Here is a 13,677-nt window from a genome sequence, read left to right on the forward strand (position 1 = left end):
TGGAATATCGTTTAGGGATTAAAAATAATGAAATATATTTTTGAGTATGATATAGAATAAATATATTTCTATATGAGTTAGATTTTCTGCATTAACAACTGCAAAATCTCAGTGGGTTATAACCATGAACATGAATTTCTCATATACTCCATCTACACAGGAGGAGAAAGTGAATCATTGCAAACATCAAACATGATTTCACAATTGCTAGGTTAAACAACGAGAGTGAAGAACAGTGTGTACAGTGCCCTACCACTTCTATAAAAGAAATTGAGCCAAAATAATTCATCATATAATTGTTTTGCATATAAGATCTCTGGAAGAATACGCATGAAACTGGCAAAGATGGCTGCTTTAGGGCATGGGAACTAGGTGGCTGCACTAGGGATATGCTGGACTTATTTCACTGTTTACCCTTGGCACCTTTTGAATTTTATGCCATTTGAATATATTATCTAAGAAAAAAATTAAATTTCCTGTATTGTTTGGGTGGAGGCTAGAGATAACAACTTTAGACTTGATCCAGCAGGTATAGATGGTAAGATTTTAAGAGTAATCACAGAAAGAATTGGAATTGAGCATACAACTAAAATGGCACAGGAAAAGAGGGGTAAAAATATTCTCTTGGGCACGTAAAAAAAAAAATATATATATATATATTTAAGAATCATTCGTGTTTTTTTCTGTAAAACTACCTTTGCATCTCATTTGACCCTTTTTCTATCAGGTTATTACTGTTTCTTTTTTTTTGGCATTGATATGTAGGGTCTCCTTTTACATTAGGGAGATAAGCCCTTTGTCTGTGACACAGTTGCAAATATATTTTCCTAGTTTGTTGCAGGATTTTATGGAATGTAGGTGAATTTTTCAGTCTTTTAAAAAAATAACTTGAGTCATAGTTAGAAAGCCTTTCCCATTTTAAGATTATAAAAGAATTATCTAATATTGTCTTTCAATACTTCCTGTATGAGTCTCATTGTTTTCTCCAGGAAACTTTTATGTAGGCAGAAACAATACTGAGTACAACTGCATGTCTTTTAAGGGGCCTAATACCTCCTGTGTGTCTTCTCCAGTAGAGAATCCATTTCTACTGATGATCTTACATTTTTCCCTAATCACTGATTAGTGTCCTCTACGCAACTGGAAAAAAAATGGGTTTCACAATGATTTTGAAAAAACAACTTGATTTTATTCCCATTATAGAGGAAGAAATTAAAGTTTAGAGATGTTAGGAAACTTGTTCAGTATTACATAGAAAGTAGTGGTGTTGGAACGGAAACTCAGGCTGAAATCTTAACTCCTACAGGCTGTGATAGGCACAACCTAGAAATGGTATTTCTTTGCAGCTTGATTGAGGTATAACTGACAAACTGTGTGAATGTAAGATACATAATGCGATGAATTGTATACAAATACATTGTGAAATGATTACCACAATCAAGTCAGTTAACACACTAATCGCTGTAGTTACCATTTTGTGTGATGATAACATTTGAGATCTACTCTGTTAGTAAATTTCAAGTATACAATACAGTATTGTTAACCATAGCTGTCATGTTGTACATTAGACCCCCAGAACTTGTTCATCTTATAAGCGGAAGTGTGTACCCTTTGAACAACATCTTCCCAATCCGTTCATGGCCCAGCTCCTGGTAACCACCATTCTACTCTCTGCTTCTATGAGTTTGACTGTTTTTAGATTCCACATTTGAGATCACACAGTATTTGTCTTTCTGGGTCTGGCTTATTTCACTTAGGATAATGTCCTCCAGGTTCATCCATGTTATCACAAAATGCCAGATTTCCTTCTTTTTTAAGGCTGAATAGTATATCACAGTATCTCTATCCATCATTCATCGGCACTTAGGTGGCTTCCCTGTCTTGGTTGCTGTGAATAATGCTACAGTGAACATAGAGTGCAGATATCTCTTTAAGATAGTAATCTCACTTTCTTCGAATATATACCCAGAAGTGGAATTCCTGGATCATATGGTAATTCCATTTTTAATTTTTTGAGGAGCCTTCATACTGTTTTCGATAATAGCTGTGCCAATTTACATTCCCACCAACAGTGTACAAGGGTTCCCTTTTCTCCACACTCTTGCCAACACTTGTTATCTCTTCTTGTCTTTTTGAATAATAACCACCCTAACAGGTGTGAGATAATACCTCGTTGTGGTTTTGAGTTTTGCGGATAGTTAGTGACAGTGAGCACCTTGTTATATAGCTGGTGGCCATTTGTATGTATCTGGAGAAATGTCTATTCAATTATTTGACCACAAAAAAGAACGAAATTATGTTATTTGCAGCAATGTGAATGGAACTGGAGGTCATGTTAAATGAAATAAGCCAGGCACAGAAAGACAAACATCGCATGTATCTCACTCATATTTGGTAGCTTAAAAAGTTGATCTCCGAGGTCAGGAGATCGAGACCATCCTGGATAACGTGGTGAAATGCCGTCTCTACTAAAAACACAAAAAATTAGCTGGGCGTGTGGCGAGTGCCTGTAGTCCCAGCTACTCAGGAGGCTAAGCCAGGAGAATGGCGTGAACCCAGGAGGTGGAGCTTGCAGTGAGCCGAGATCGTGCTACTGCACTCCAGCCTGGGTGACAGAGTGAGACTCCATCTCAAACAAAACAAAACAAAACAAAACAAAAAAAAACAGTTGATCTCGTAGAAGTAGAGAGTAGAATGAGAGATACCAGAAGCTGGGAAGGGTGGGGGCAGTGGAGGATGAAAAGAGGTTGGTTAACTGTACAAACACATAGTTATATAGAGAGAATAAGTTCCAATGTTTGATAGCAAAGTAGGGTGACTATAGTTAAAAACAATGTATTGTAGATTTCAAAATAGCTAGGAAAGAAATGTTCCCAACACATAGAAATGATCAATACTGTAGGTGATGGATACCCTAAATACCCTGACTTGATCATTACACATTGTATGCATGTTATAAAATATCACATCTACTCCATGAATATGTACAAATATTATATATCAATAAAACATTTTAAAACTCCATTCATGAATTTTGCCTGTTTTAAAGTCTGACTCTTTTTCGTTATTGAGTTGTATGAGTTCCTTATATATTTTGGATGTTAACCCCTTATCAGATATATGGTTTGCAAATACTAGAAATGATATTGATTATTCTTTTCTTTTACGTATTACTGTCAATATCAGTAAACGAGGCAGCGAAAAGATACCAGTTTTCGAAAACAGAGCTGCACACACTAAATGGGGAGATTATGAAACATGGTTTAGAAATCTAATTTGCTCATTTGTCCAATGATATTAATACTTAGCAATTTATAAATTGTTCTCACATGGATTATCTCATGCCATCCTGCAACAAAAAGATATTTCAGTTGTTAAAATAGCATTTGTTCTCTAGGAAAATGGGAGGAAAGCGACATATATACAATGTTATTCATAGCAACAATGAATTAGCAAAAGATTGGAAATAAATGTCTATCTTTTAACTAAGGTACTGCCAAGTGTTTGCAGAACAGTGTGTACAGTATGCTCCCACTTGTGAGCAAATGCGTAATACTTCAACTTCTTCATCCTTTCAAGTTTTCTAAATTCAGGAAATGGTACATTCAATATATTTTTTTAAATCACCATGATAGTCAAGATTCTCCCAAATAAAAGGATACCTTGGCCACAAGTTCTGGGTCTCTTTAGTCTACAGGGTTAGTTCATTCAATCTGAAGTACACTTCACTAATATTTTAGGCTTTCACTCATTACCTAGGCTCTGGCTTGTGCAGCTAACTGGCAATTCTCAAAGAAGTAGAAGCCTGACCAGCCTGACCAAATCCCGTCTCTACTAAAAATACAAAAATTAGCCGGGCGTGGTGGCATATGCCTGTAATCCCAGCTATTCGGGAGGCTGAGCCAGGAGAATTGCTTGAACCCGGGAGGTGGAGGTTGCAGTGAGCTGAGATCGAGCCATTGCACTCCAGCCTGGGCAACAAGAGGGAGACTCTATCTAAAAAAAACCCCAAAAACAAAGAGAGCTGGGTGCTGGTGGCTCACGCCTGTAATCCCAACACTTTGGGAGGCCAAGACGGGTGGATCACAGCCAAGAGATCGAGACCATCCTGGCCAACATGGTGAAATCCCATCTCTACCAAAAATATAAAAATTAGCTGGGCATGGTGGCACGCACCTGTAGTCCCAGCTACTCGGGAGTCTGAGGCAGAAGAATCGCTTGAACCAGGGAGGCAGAGGTTGCAGTGAGCCGAGATCGCGCCACTGCACTCCAGCCTGGCGACAGAGCGAGACCCCATCTTAAAAAAAAAAAAAAAAAAAAAAAAAGAAAGAAAGAAAAAAGAAATTGATGATAGAAAATAGATGATAGAGAATAACCCGGACCAAACTGTGTAACATCACAGATGTCTTTTGGAATCTTTTTCTTTGTCTTACATAGTGGACTCGCTCCAGCCTATTGCTTGCCACAGAAATGCAGACTCCAGGGCAAACTCTGTGGCTATCACACAGTGCAGTGTCCTTTCACAGAAGATCCACAAGATCCTAAATGCATACTTTCTGTTCGGACTAGTCACAGGATATGGATCTCAAGTGGGTCCATCCTCAAAAGCACCACAAACTCATCCTCAGTTAAATCTCTTGGTGTCTTATCAACAAAAGTAATGGTTCCAGTTCCAGGCAGCACACCAAAGTACATGCCATCCGAAGGCAGACTGCCCCGTCTCCTCTGACCTGTGGTTGCATCCAACACACAGCTGATCCACTCAACCAAAGCCTTCATCAGATCTCTTCGTGGATTCTCACAATGTGCTCACATTTCTTCCTTTGTGTGCTGATCTTCATAACTTGACACAGAAATGTATTTTGTTCTAGAACAGACAAATAATCAGCGAAAACAAATCTCTAAGGGCCTAAGGTGTGAGAAATCACTTTCTTTGAACTATTGAAGCCCCAAGGAGCTATCTGAGGGCATTAAGTACTCGTTCATCAAGCTTGACGTAAATTACCAAGCCTGCTTGAAATAGCTCACCAGTCCTTTCCGCCTGCTTCTAAGGGTGACCTGCCTCCATCAGTCTGACAGTATTCTGTGTGAGTGACACAGGACATGTCGATTCATGTTTTCTTTTTAACTGATTCCCATTGGCATTGACCTGACTCCCCTTTCATTATGCAGAGCGAAGCAGGAGAAGGCACACTGGCCACTAATAACTATCCTTGGTACTTTGAAAACAACTGGATGGTGGAAGTGCCACCCTCCTCCGCTCCCATCAAGTATTTTTGCCAAAAAAAAAAAAAAAAAAAGTCAAACCTGAATCAGATCATGCTTCTTGATTTAGTTGTACTAGTTTACAGGAAATCCAGGGCATATAGGAACATGTTACACCATGAGGAGACAACCAGCAATATCCAAAATGCAGGAAACTCTGAAGGACAAATGATTTGGTAGTTTGGAATAAACTACAAGAAAAATTAAAGAGATGAAGAATGTTTAGATTGAAAGATTTCAGAGGCTATCCATCAAATGCAATGAGTGAATGTTATTTGAATCCTGATTCAAGCAAAGTGTAAACAAAACGTATGAGAGAAATGGGGAAACTTGTACACTGAGTAATTGATATTAAGGAACTGTCAACTTTTTTAGGAGTGACAACAGTAGTATGGTTGTCTTGATGCAGGAGTTTTGCTTCTTCGCTCAGCTACATCCGGGCTCTTGTCTCACCAGGAAGAATTAGGCATGCAGACATTGAGGAGTGAGTGGAGTAGAATATATTAAGAGAAAGGAAAGCTCTCAGGACAAAGAGGGGACGTCGGGGATCCGATCTGAAGACAGGAAAGTTCCCCCCAATATAGCTGAGCCCGGGGTTTTTTTATGGGCCCAGAATAGAGAGCGTGTGCTGACTGGTTTGTGAGTATGCAAAAAAGGTCAAAGCGAAGACTCTACTCAAAGGTGGGAACAACAGTGTAGAAAACAAATTAAGAAAAACTAGGTATATGTAAAATAGGTGAAAGATAGGGATCAATAAGAGGAAAGCACATCAAATGGGAAGGCAAGTTCTCAATCCAGTCTGAGGATTTACCTGGGACAGTTTCCGGCTTGAAGGTTGGGTTTCACTGGGAACCTGCCCCTATCTGCCTAGGCATTTGCCTGCCTTTATCAGTGTGTGTAAACAAGTCCCCATCTTTTATATATACTGAAATATTTACTGATATACTGAAATACTTACAGATACAATGACAGGCCTGGGATATGCTCCAGAATTGCCCAGTGGAAAGATGGGGAGCAAGGAACATATAGGTGAAACTAGATTAGTCATGAATTGAGTTTTGCTACAGCTGGGTGATGGCTACTTGGGTGTCCACCGTACTATTGTTTGTGTAAGTTTGACATTCTCTGTAAGATGGATAAGTAAGAAGAAATTCTCAAGATCAGAAAAAGACAAGTAAAAAGTCGCCAAAGGTCCTGGGCAAGTGTTTTGAAGTGTCGACGTACAGAGTAGACTGCAGGGTAGGGAGGTGGGGAACTTGGTGGGAAAACCTAACTTGAGGCCAGACTACATTTAAAGCAATTTAAGGACTTCGGAGTGGGAAAGTCCAAGTAGGGAAATGGTGATACAAGGATGGAGCTTGGCAAAGACGTTTGTAGTCCTGCACTTAGGATAATGAAAGCCACAAACATAAAGAAGTGTTCAGGGGGCAGAGAAACCCTTACACCATAGGGAATGAACCAACTAGGAAAGGAAAAAAAAGAAAGCCTGTTGAGCTCATAAAGGAGGTAATTAGCCCAAGCTCCCATCTCCAGTTTACTCTTGTTTTAGTAAACCAAGAAACACCTCTCAGAAACGGAGCTCCATTTCACTCTTGCCACCTAGAGATTTAAAAAATCTCGGTGGCTCACACCTGTAATCCCAGCACTTTGGGAGGCCGAGGTGGGTGGATCACGAGGTCAGGAGATCGAGACCATCCTGGCTAACACGGTGAAACCTCATCTCTACTAAAAATACAAAAAATGAGCCAGGCGTGGTGGCGGGTGCCTGTAGTCCCAGCTACTCGGGAGGCTGAGGCAGGAAAATGGCATGAACCCGGGAGGCGGAGCTTGCAGTGAGCCGAGATCACACCACTGCACTCCAGCCTGGGCGACAGAGCAAGACTCTGTCTCAAAAAAAAACCAAAAAACCAAAACTGTCTTTTTCCAGTTAAGGTGAAATAGTTCGGAACAACGCATTTTAAGGACATAATCGGGCTCTGTCATCTCTGTAACTTGCAACCCTAACTTCCCTTTGGAAGTTGCGCAATGCTATTTTGAAATGGTTTCAAAAGCTATTTAGACCTGGAGCTGGCTCTTTGGTCTGTGTGCCCAACTTCATTCCACACCGGGTTTGGGCCAAACACTAAAGTGGCCTTCACTGGACTCAAGCAGGAAGTGGCCGACAGCTCTGCTTCTCAACAAGAATCTACACAAGGGAGCCAGGTGGGAAAACACCAGATTCTCCAATACTGTTCTCCATCCTGATGACCTTGAGCATGAGCACGATGGTGTTGGAGGGCCTCGCCTCTCCAGTATTCTTTCTCCTCCAATTAATCTGAGTAGTCACCATGCTTTGTGTGCCTGGAGAAATCTATAGAAGAAGTGATGTTATTTTAAACGTTGATTGTTATCTGCCAAAGAGTGCACATCTTGCTTTCAACGGTTGAGTTACTCTACACAAATATGCTTGTAGCAAGAATGGAACAAAGGGATAACCCAGGGGAATGACATGTAAACAGCCTCCCAGAGCCATGTGGTTTTTAAACACAAAGGTTAGGAATCTGAACTTAGTAGTCTTAAAATAGACAAGCACAGAAGGGGACATGACAGAACTGCTTGCCCATAGTTCAAACACTTGACTGTTTCAATGCAGCATACTATATTAGAATTATCTGCGTAAACATGTACTTCTCTTGCTAGGCTATATTTTAGATCAGGACTGCACGTTTATTGCCAGTATCCAGAAAAATGCCTGTCTCCTCACAGGGTCCAACATGACCCAATCAGTAAACACCTAAATGAAAGCACAAATAGGTTTGAAGACATAGTCTTTTAGGATGCAGAAATCATATATATGACCGAGATGCAGGCCATCCTTTCAAAAATCCCTTCAAAATAGGACACACATATTCATTTCATCACTTAAAGCATTTGTTTTTAAAACCACATGGGATTCCAATGTCATTGAAATAGCAATACTTTCTCTTACTAGCATCATGATTGAGGGAAATCAATGAGATATATAAATGAGAAGTACTCCCAATGTTCCTCAATGGAAAGAGGAACAGCTGCTATTTCAGAGACCACAAAGAGGAAAAGTAAAAATAGTTATTTCCTCCTGCAAGTCTGTCTCCTACATTTAACTTGGGGCCTGTTCTTTCCAAGGCATCAAGAAAAAATGGACTGCCCGTTCTACACTCAAATCAACAGGCTTCCCCAAATAAGTTCAGCAATTAGAAGGCACAGTGGGCTGCTGTGACAGCTCTCAGTCCTGATCACAGGCCAGTGAGCACGCCTCACGCCCCTGCAAAGCATTTTCCCAGCATCTGCATGCCATGTGCTTCTGTCTTGCTTGTCCCCATTCATCCCCTTCAGGCTTCAAGGCAAAGCAACATATGAACATAAGCCTGCCTTCTTTCGTACAAAGTATTTTTCCCGTCTGAGATGTTAGATCTTAAAAGAGGGTGACCTGGCCGGGCGCAGTGGTTCACACCTGCAATCCCAGCACTTTGGGAGGCTGAGGTGGGCGGATCACCTGAGGTCAAGAGTTTGAGACCAGTATGGGCAACATGGTAAAACCCTGTCTCTACTAAAAATCCAAAAAATTAGCTAGGCATGGTGGTGCATGCCTGTAGTTCAAGCTACTTAGTAGGTTGAGGCAAGAGAATCACTTGAACCCTGGAGGTGGAGGTGGCAGTGAGCCTAGATGGTGCCATTGCACTCCAGCCTGGGCTACAAGAGCGAAACTCCGTCCAAAAAAAAAAAGAGGGTGACCTAAGAATTCTGCCAAAGAGAATTCCCAATGATTTATTGTTACAATAATTGCCCTTTATAGATTTTCATATAATGTAGAGACCTGTAGGATGAAATGACCTCAGAGACCATTTAGTAAAATATCTTATTTTTTTGAGATAGGGTCTCGCTCTGTCACCTCCAGCTCTGTCACAGGCTGGAGTACAGTGGCGTATCACAGCTAACTGTAGCCTCGACCTCCCAGGCTCAAGTGATCCTCCCACCTCAGCCTCCCAAGCAGCTGGGACCACAGGAACACACCACAACACTCAGCTAATTGTTTGACTTTTTGTAGAGATGAGGTCTCACTGTGTTGCCCAGGTGGTTATTAAACTCCTGGGTTCAAGGGATCCTCCCATCTCAGCCTCCCAAAAGGCTAGGATTACAGGTGTCAGCCACCATACCCGGCCAATATCTTCATTTTAAAAATGACAAAATTATCACCCAAAGCCAACAGTTTACTTTAGGGTTCACTCTTTGCGTTGTACATTCCATGGGTTTGGAAAAATGTATAATGACATGTATCCATCACTATGGTATCAGAGTATTTTTATTGCCCTAAAAATCCTCTGTGCTTGGCCTATTCATCCCTCCCTCCCAATCCCTGATCTTTTTCCTGTCTCCATAGTTTGAGTGACAATTATGTGTGTGGGTTAATCAATTATACCAAATGTATCACTATGGTGAGGGTTGTTGACATAGAGGGAAGCAACATATGTGTGGGGGTAGGAGGGCTTATGGAATTTCTCTGTACCCTCCTCTCAATTTTGCTTTGAAATTAAAACCGCCCTCTAAAAAGTCTTTTTAAAAAATGATGAAAATTGAGACTCTGAGAGGTGACCAAGGTCACAGAGCTGGCTCAAAATAGGCCAAGATTAAAACCCAGTGGCCTTATTGTTGCCAGCTTTATGTGCCAGGTGGGCTACCCTACATCCCATAACAGGAAGAAGTTGAGAAATACCTAATGAACAGCCATGGTGAGCTATTTCTTAGAAATACAGGTGACAAATAGAGTTCGGGTACATCCCCTCTAGGTCCAGTGAAATCATCTGCTCATGTGAGTGGCAGAGGAGTGCGATGCATTCTAAAGTTTCCATCTTGGCTTCTGTTTTCATCATCTCCCCTTGCTTCCCCCACCCCCACTTGCCAGAACCTCCACATTTTTGTCCGTGCTGTGCTCTGTGCTCGGAAGGCTTTCTCTCCCATCTTCAGCTGCTCCTCATCCCTAAGGGTGAAACATCTCATTCAGCACCTCATCTATGAGGCTTTCTTTGGGCAGCATGAGTCCCTCCCTCAGATTTCTGAACGCTGAATACTTGTAAAAAACGCTATGATAGAATTTGTAAGTACTGCTGTTACTTATCAGTCCTCCAATTAGACTGAGTTCCATCATAGCAGGATTGGGTCATAATCAACTTTGTATTTCCAGAAACAAACTCCATGAGAGGGTGAAGGGTATGTACTCAAAAAAAAAAAAAAAAAAAAAAAAAATGCAGACAGAACACAGATCTAACATTTCTTTTTCCACAGTACAGTTTGACACTAGAAAACATTATAAAATAAACATAAATATGGCTTCAACAATGAAGCAGTTTGTAGAATATATTGAATACTATAGATTTAAGAGTTCTGGTAGGACATAAGCTACATATGACTAAAATAGAAAAACAGTTACAATACTATCACATAGTATTGTCATTTTTCATTGTTCTGAAACTGTTCATAACCATTTAGGTTGACTGTAATCATAATAATGGCAATCATTTGCTTTAAAAATCAGAAATAATGCAAAGTATATAAAGTATATAAGGAAGTTTGGTCCTAGCTCATGGGTGCCCAACTGGAGTCATTTTGGAGGGCTGTAAAACCACGAATTATGAGAAGATAGAAGGTACAGATTAAATAATAAATCTATTTATTATTAGAAATTGGCTTATAGGAAATCTATCATATAAATCTAGTTTTAGATTTTAGACCACACAAGAACAAGAGAAAAAAATCAGCGTCAAGTAAACAGTTCTTGCTTATAGGTCTTGCTGCCTCCAAACCAGGAATTACATTAAATTGTGCTAATGCAAAAAAAAAAAAAAAAAACAAACAAACAAAAAAAAACCAGAAAAATAAGCTACTTTCAAGTTTCAAGTAAACAACTGTTTGGTTTTTCAAGATTTAAAAAGATAAAATGAGTTTCAACACATTACACAAAGACAGTGAAGCTGTTTTTTCCCAGCACATGTACGATGTACTAATGTGCTATGTGCATTATTCGAACTAAAAAAAATTTAGGTCAAAAAAACATACCTTTTTAAAGCATCTTTTGCTCCACTTCATAGGTTTCTGCAAATTATATTTTCCCCAAACATGAACACAACATTTGATCTATTCATTTATTTTACTTTATAAGGAATTGATAGAAATATAAATGTACATATGCCTAAAAAGTGGCTATCCTACATATGACAGCCTAGAATTTACTAACTCCATAGGTTTTCTGGATATTTCAAGCACACATTAAAACAATTACAGAGAGGACATACATTTATGATTTATGCAAATTAAGGCACATCAATTACAATCTATTTTTTTAAGTTAGTTAAAGAATCTTCATTTATAAAAATTCAAAATATGTCCAAACTCAACTTTTTAGTAGGAATGTTAGTTTGTTGGGTTTGGCCATCTTTTCTTTTTTCACCTTGAAGGTCAAACATGAAACAATGAGGAATGTAGGTCTTTGTAAAACACATAAATACCTGTAACATTTTGAATCATTTGGCCCTTAAAAATATTGCTTAACAAGTTAAACTCAGCTTAATTGTAGGCAAATGCAAGTATACCCAAGACTGGACTATTTTAGTCTGCTTTTGGCTGCAGATTGTACTTCTGTGGCTGGAAAAAATGTTCTTCAATAGCACTGACCAGTTCATTCAGTTCCTTCTTCAATTGCTCAGGATCACTGGAAAATAAGGGGGAAAAAAATCCAGGTCAAGGGATTGTTCCAAAGCACAGTTTAAATGCTCCCCCTACACTGATCAAGTGACACGAAAATACAACCTTAAGAAGAGGACTAAAAAGCAAAAAACAGAACTCCAGAGACTTAAGCACGGAACGTATCTGTTGACTTAGACAAAACACCCCGTGAGACAATATGCATTATTATCCCCAAAGATTTTTCCAAGGTCTGAACCACAAACAAAGTTATCCTTTGCTCTTCTCGTAAGAATTTGTAAGAAACACAATTTTTGGCCTCGCATCCCTAAAAGATCTGTAATATTTGTACCTAAGGGTGTAGAGAAAACTTTCATGATGTCAGTTGCCATTAAATCCTGCTAAACTTTTACAAACATCTGTGTTAACTCCTCAGTCTCCCAGAACACAGACATTCATGATGTCTGCCCTCAAACTACTGGCATCTAAGCTACAGCCTTGTCTATAAGGCCTTTCTAGAGTGAACAGCAATGGGGAGCCTCCGGGTGGGTTTGAGGAGTCAAACACCAAGAAATCAGACCCCTGTGATCATATCATAAAGAATCTATTTCTTGAACCAAACAGTCACAACTAAAGTATAAACAAGAATCTGGGGAGACAAATCCCTCCAGGAAAATCAAGTTTTCAGGGCTGTGGGAAACATTCATTCATAAACAAACATTTGAAAGGTAAGTGATAGATAAAACTGACTTGCAGTTAAAGAGGTTTCCAGCATGTTCAGTAGCCTAGTGTGAGTACTCTAAGTACTTAACACCAAAAAGTTAAATTTAAAAAACTAAATCCTTTGTACTTTCAATTACTTCACACTCTTCATACCATCTTTAACATATGCAGAGTTTAATAGAAATCCCTACAATTAGTTAAAATCATTTCAACATTGTAATAGCTAAACAGCATTTTAACAGCTAAAGCAATCCATTTCATTGTAGACATTAATTCTGGCTCTAGACTTACTAGCTCTGTGCCCTTGGGCAAGTGGCTGGGCCTCTCTAAGGCCCAGATTCCTCATTTGTAAAATTGGGATAAAGACTTTACCTTCTCAAGAGAGTTGCTGTACAGATTGCGATAAATTATATAAAGCAACTAGCACTGAACCCAGCCCAAAGACCTCAATAAATGTAGCTATCATTATAATTATTTTTATCCCTACTGGCAACATATAAAGTAATTATGCTTTTTAAGTACATATGAATTATATCAGTTTTCTTTTCCTTCTCTATAAATGTGCTTTGAAGAAAATAACAGTTCTCAGGAAGGCATGTAAGCTAATCATTTTTTAAAAGTATACTTAAAACTAAAACTCAGTGAAATTACTGATTACTAATTTAGTATTCAAGTTTATTTCTTAATCATGACATGAGTGAACATTATGATTCATGTATATACTGATATAATGTTTTTGATATTGCATTTTATGTGTGAAAAAGAAATCAGTACCACAGTGTAAAATTCAGTGGTACAATTCTTAAAACAAAAGTTTTGTGTTACTATTCTCCATCCTAATCAATAACTGTTTCATTTGTTAAATTAATGTTTGAAAACACTTCATAACATCTTTAAAAATAACAGGACACATCCTATAATCATTTAAGCCAGGGATTCCTGTTTCTGAAAAGTCTAAATCTAGATGGATCTCTTTATCGGAATGTTTAGGAA

At 39.0% G+C, this 13,677-nt stretch overlaps 1 protein-coding gene and 1 long non-coding RNA gene across 2 annotated transcripts in view; both read right to left on the minus strand.

Annotated features, from left to right (window-relative positions):
* Positions 1–737: 737 nt before the first annotated feature.
* Positions 738–7,154, minus strand: LOC126954893 (uncharacterized). The gene is made up of 2 exons (XR_007725749.1): positions 5,308–7,154; positions 738–4,867 (listed from the first exon to the last, which is right to left on the minus strand). It is a non-coding gene; the product is annotated as an uncharacterized LOC126954893 (long non-coding RNA).
* Positions 7,155–11,409: 4,255 nt separating this feature from the next.
* The window catches only part of PGM2 (phosphoglucomutase 2), a 35,579-nt gene continuing 33,311 nt past the window's right edge, over positions 11,410–13,677 (minus strand). Inside the window, exon 14 of the mRNA XM_050790913.1 lies at positions 11,410–11,989. Within this exon, the coding sequence (XP_050646870.1) occupies positions 11,887–11,989 (103 nt within the window). The 3' untranslated portion in view covers positions 11,410–11,886. The remainder of the gene's footprint in view (positions 11,990–13,677) is intronic.

The sequence above is a fragment of the Macaca thibetana genome, chromosome 5, assembly GCF_024542745.1.
Source record: "Macaca thibetana thibetana isolate TM-01 chromosome 5, ASM2454274v1, whole genome shotgun sequence".
NCBI lineage: Eukaryota > Metazoa > Chordata > Mammalia > Primates > Cercopithecidae > Macaca > Macaca thibetana.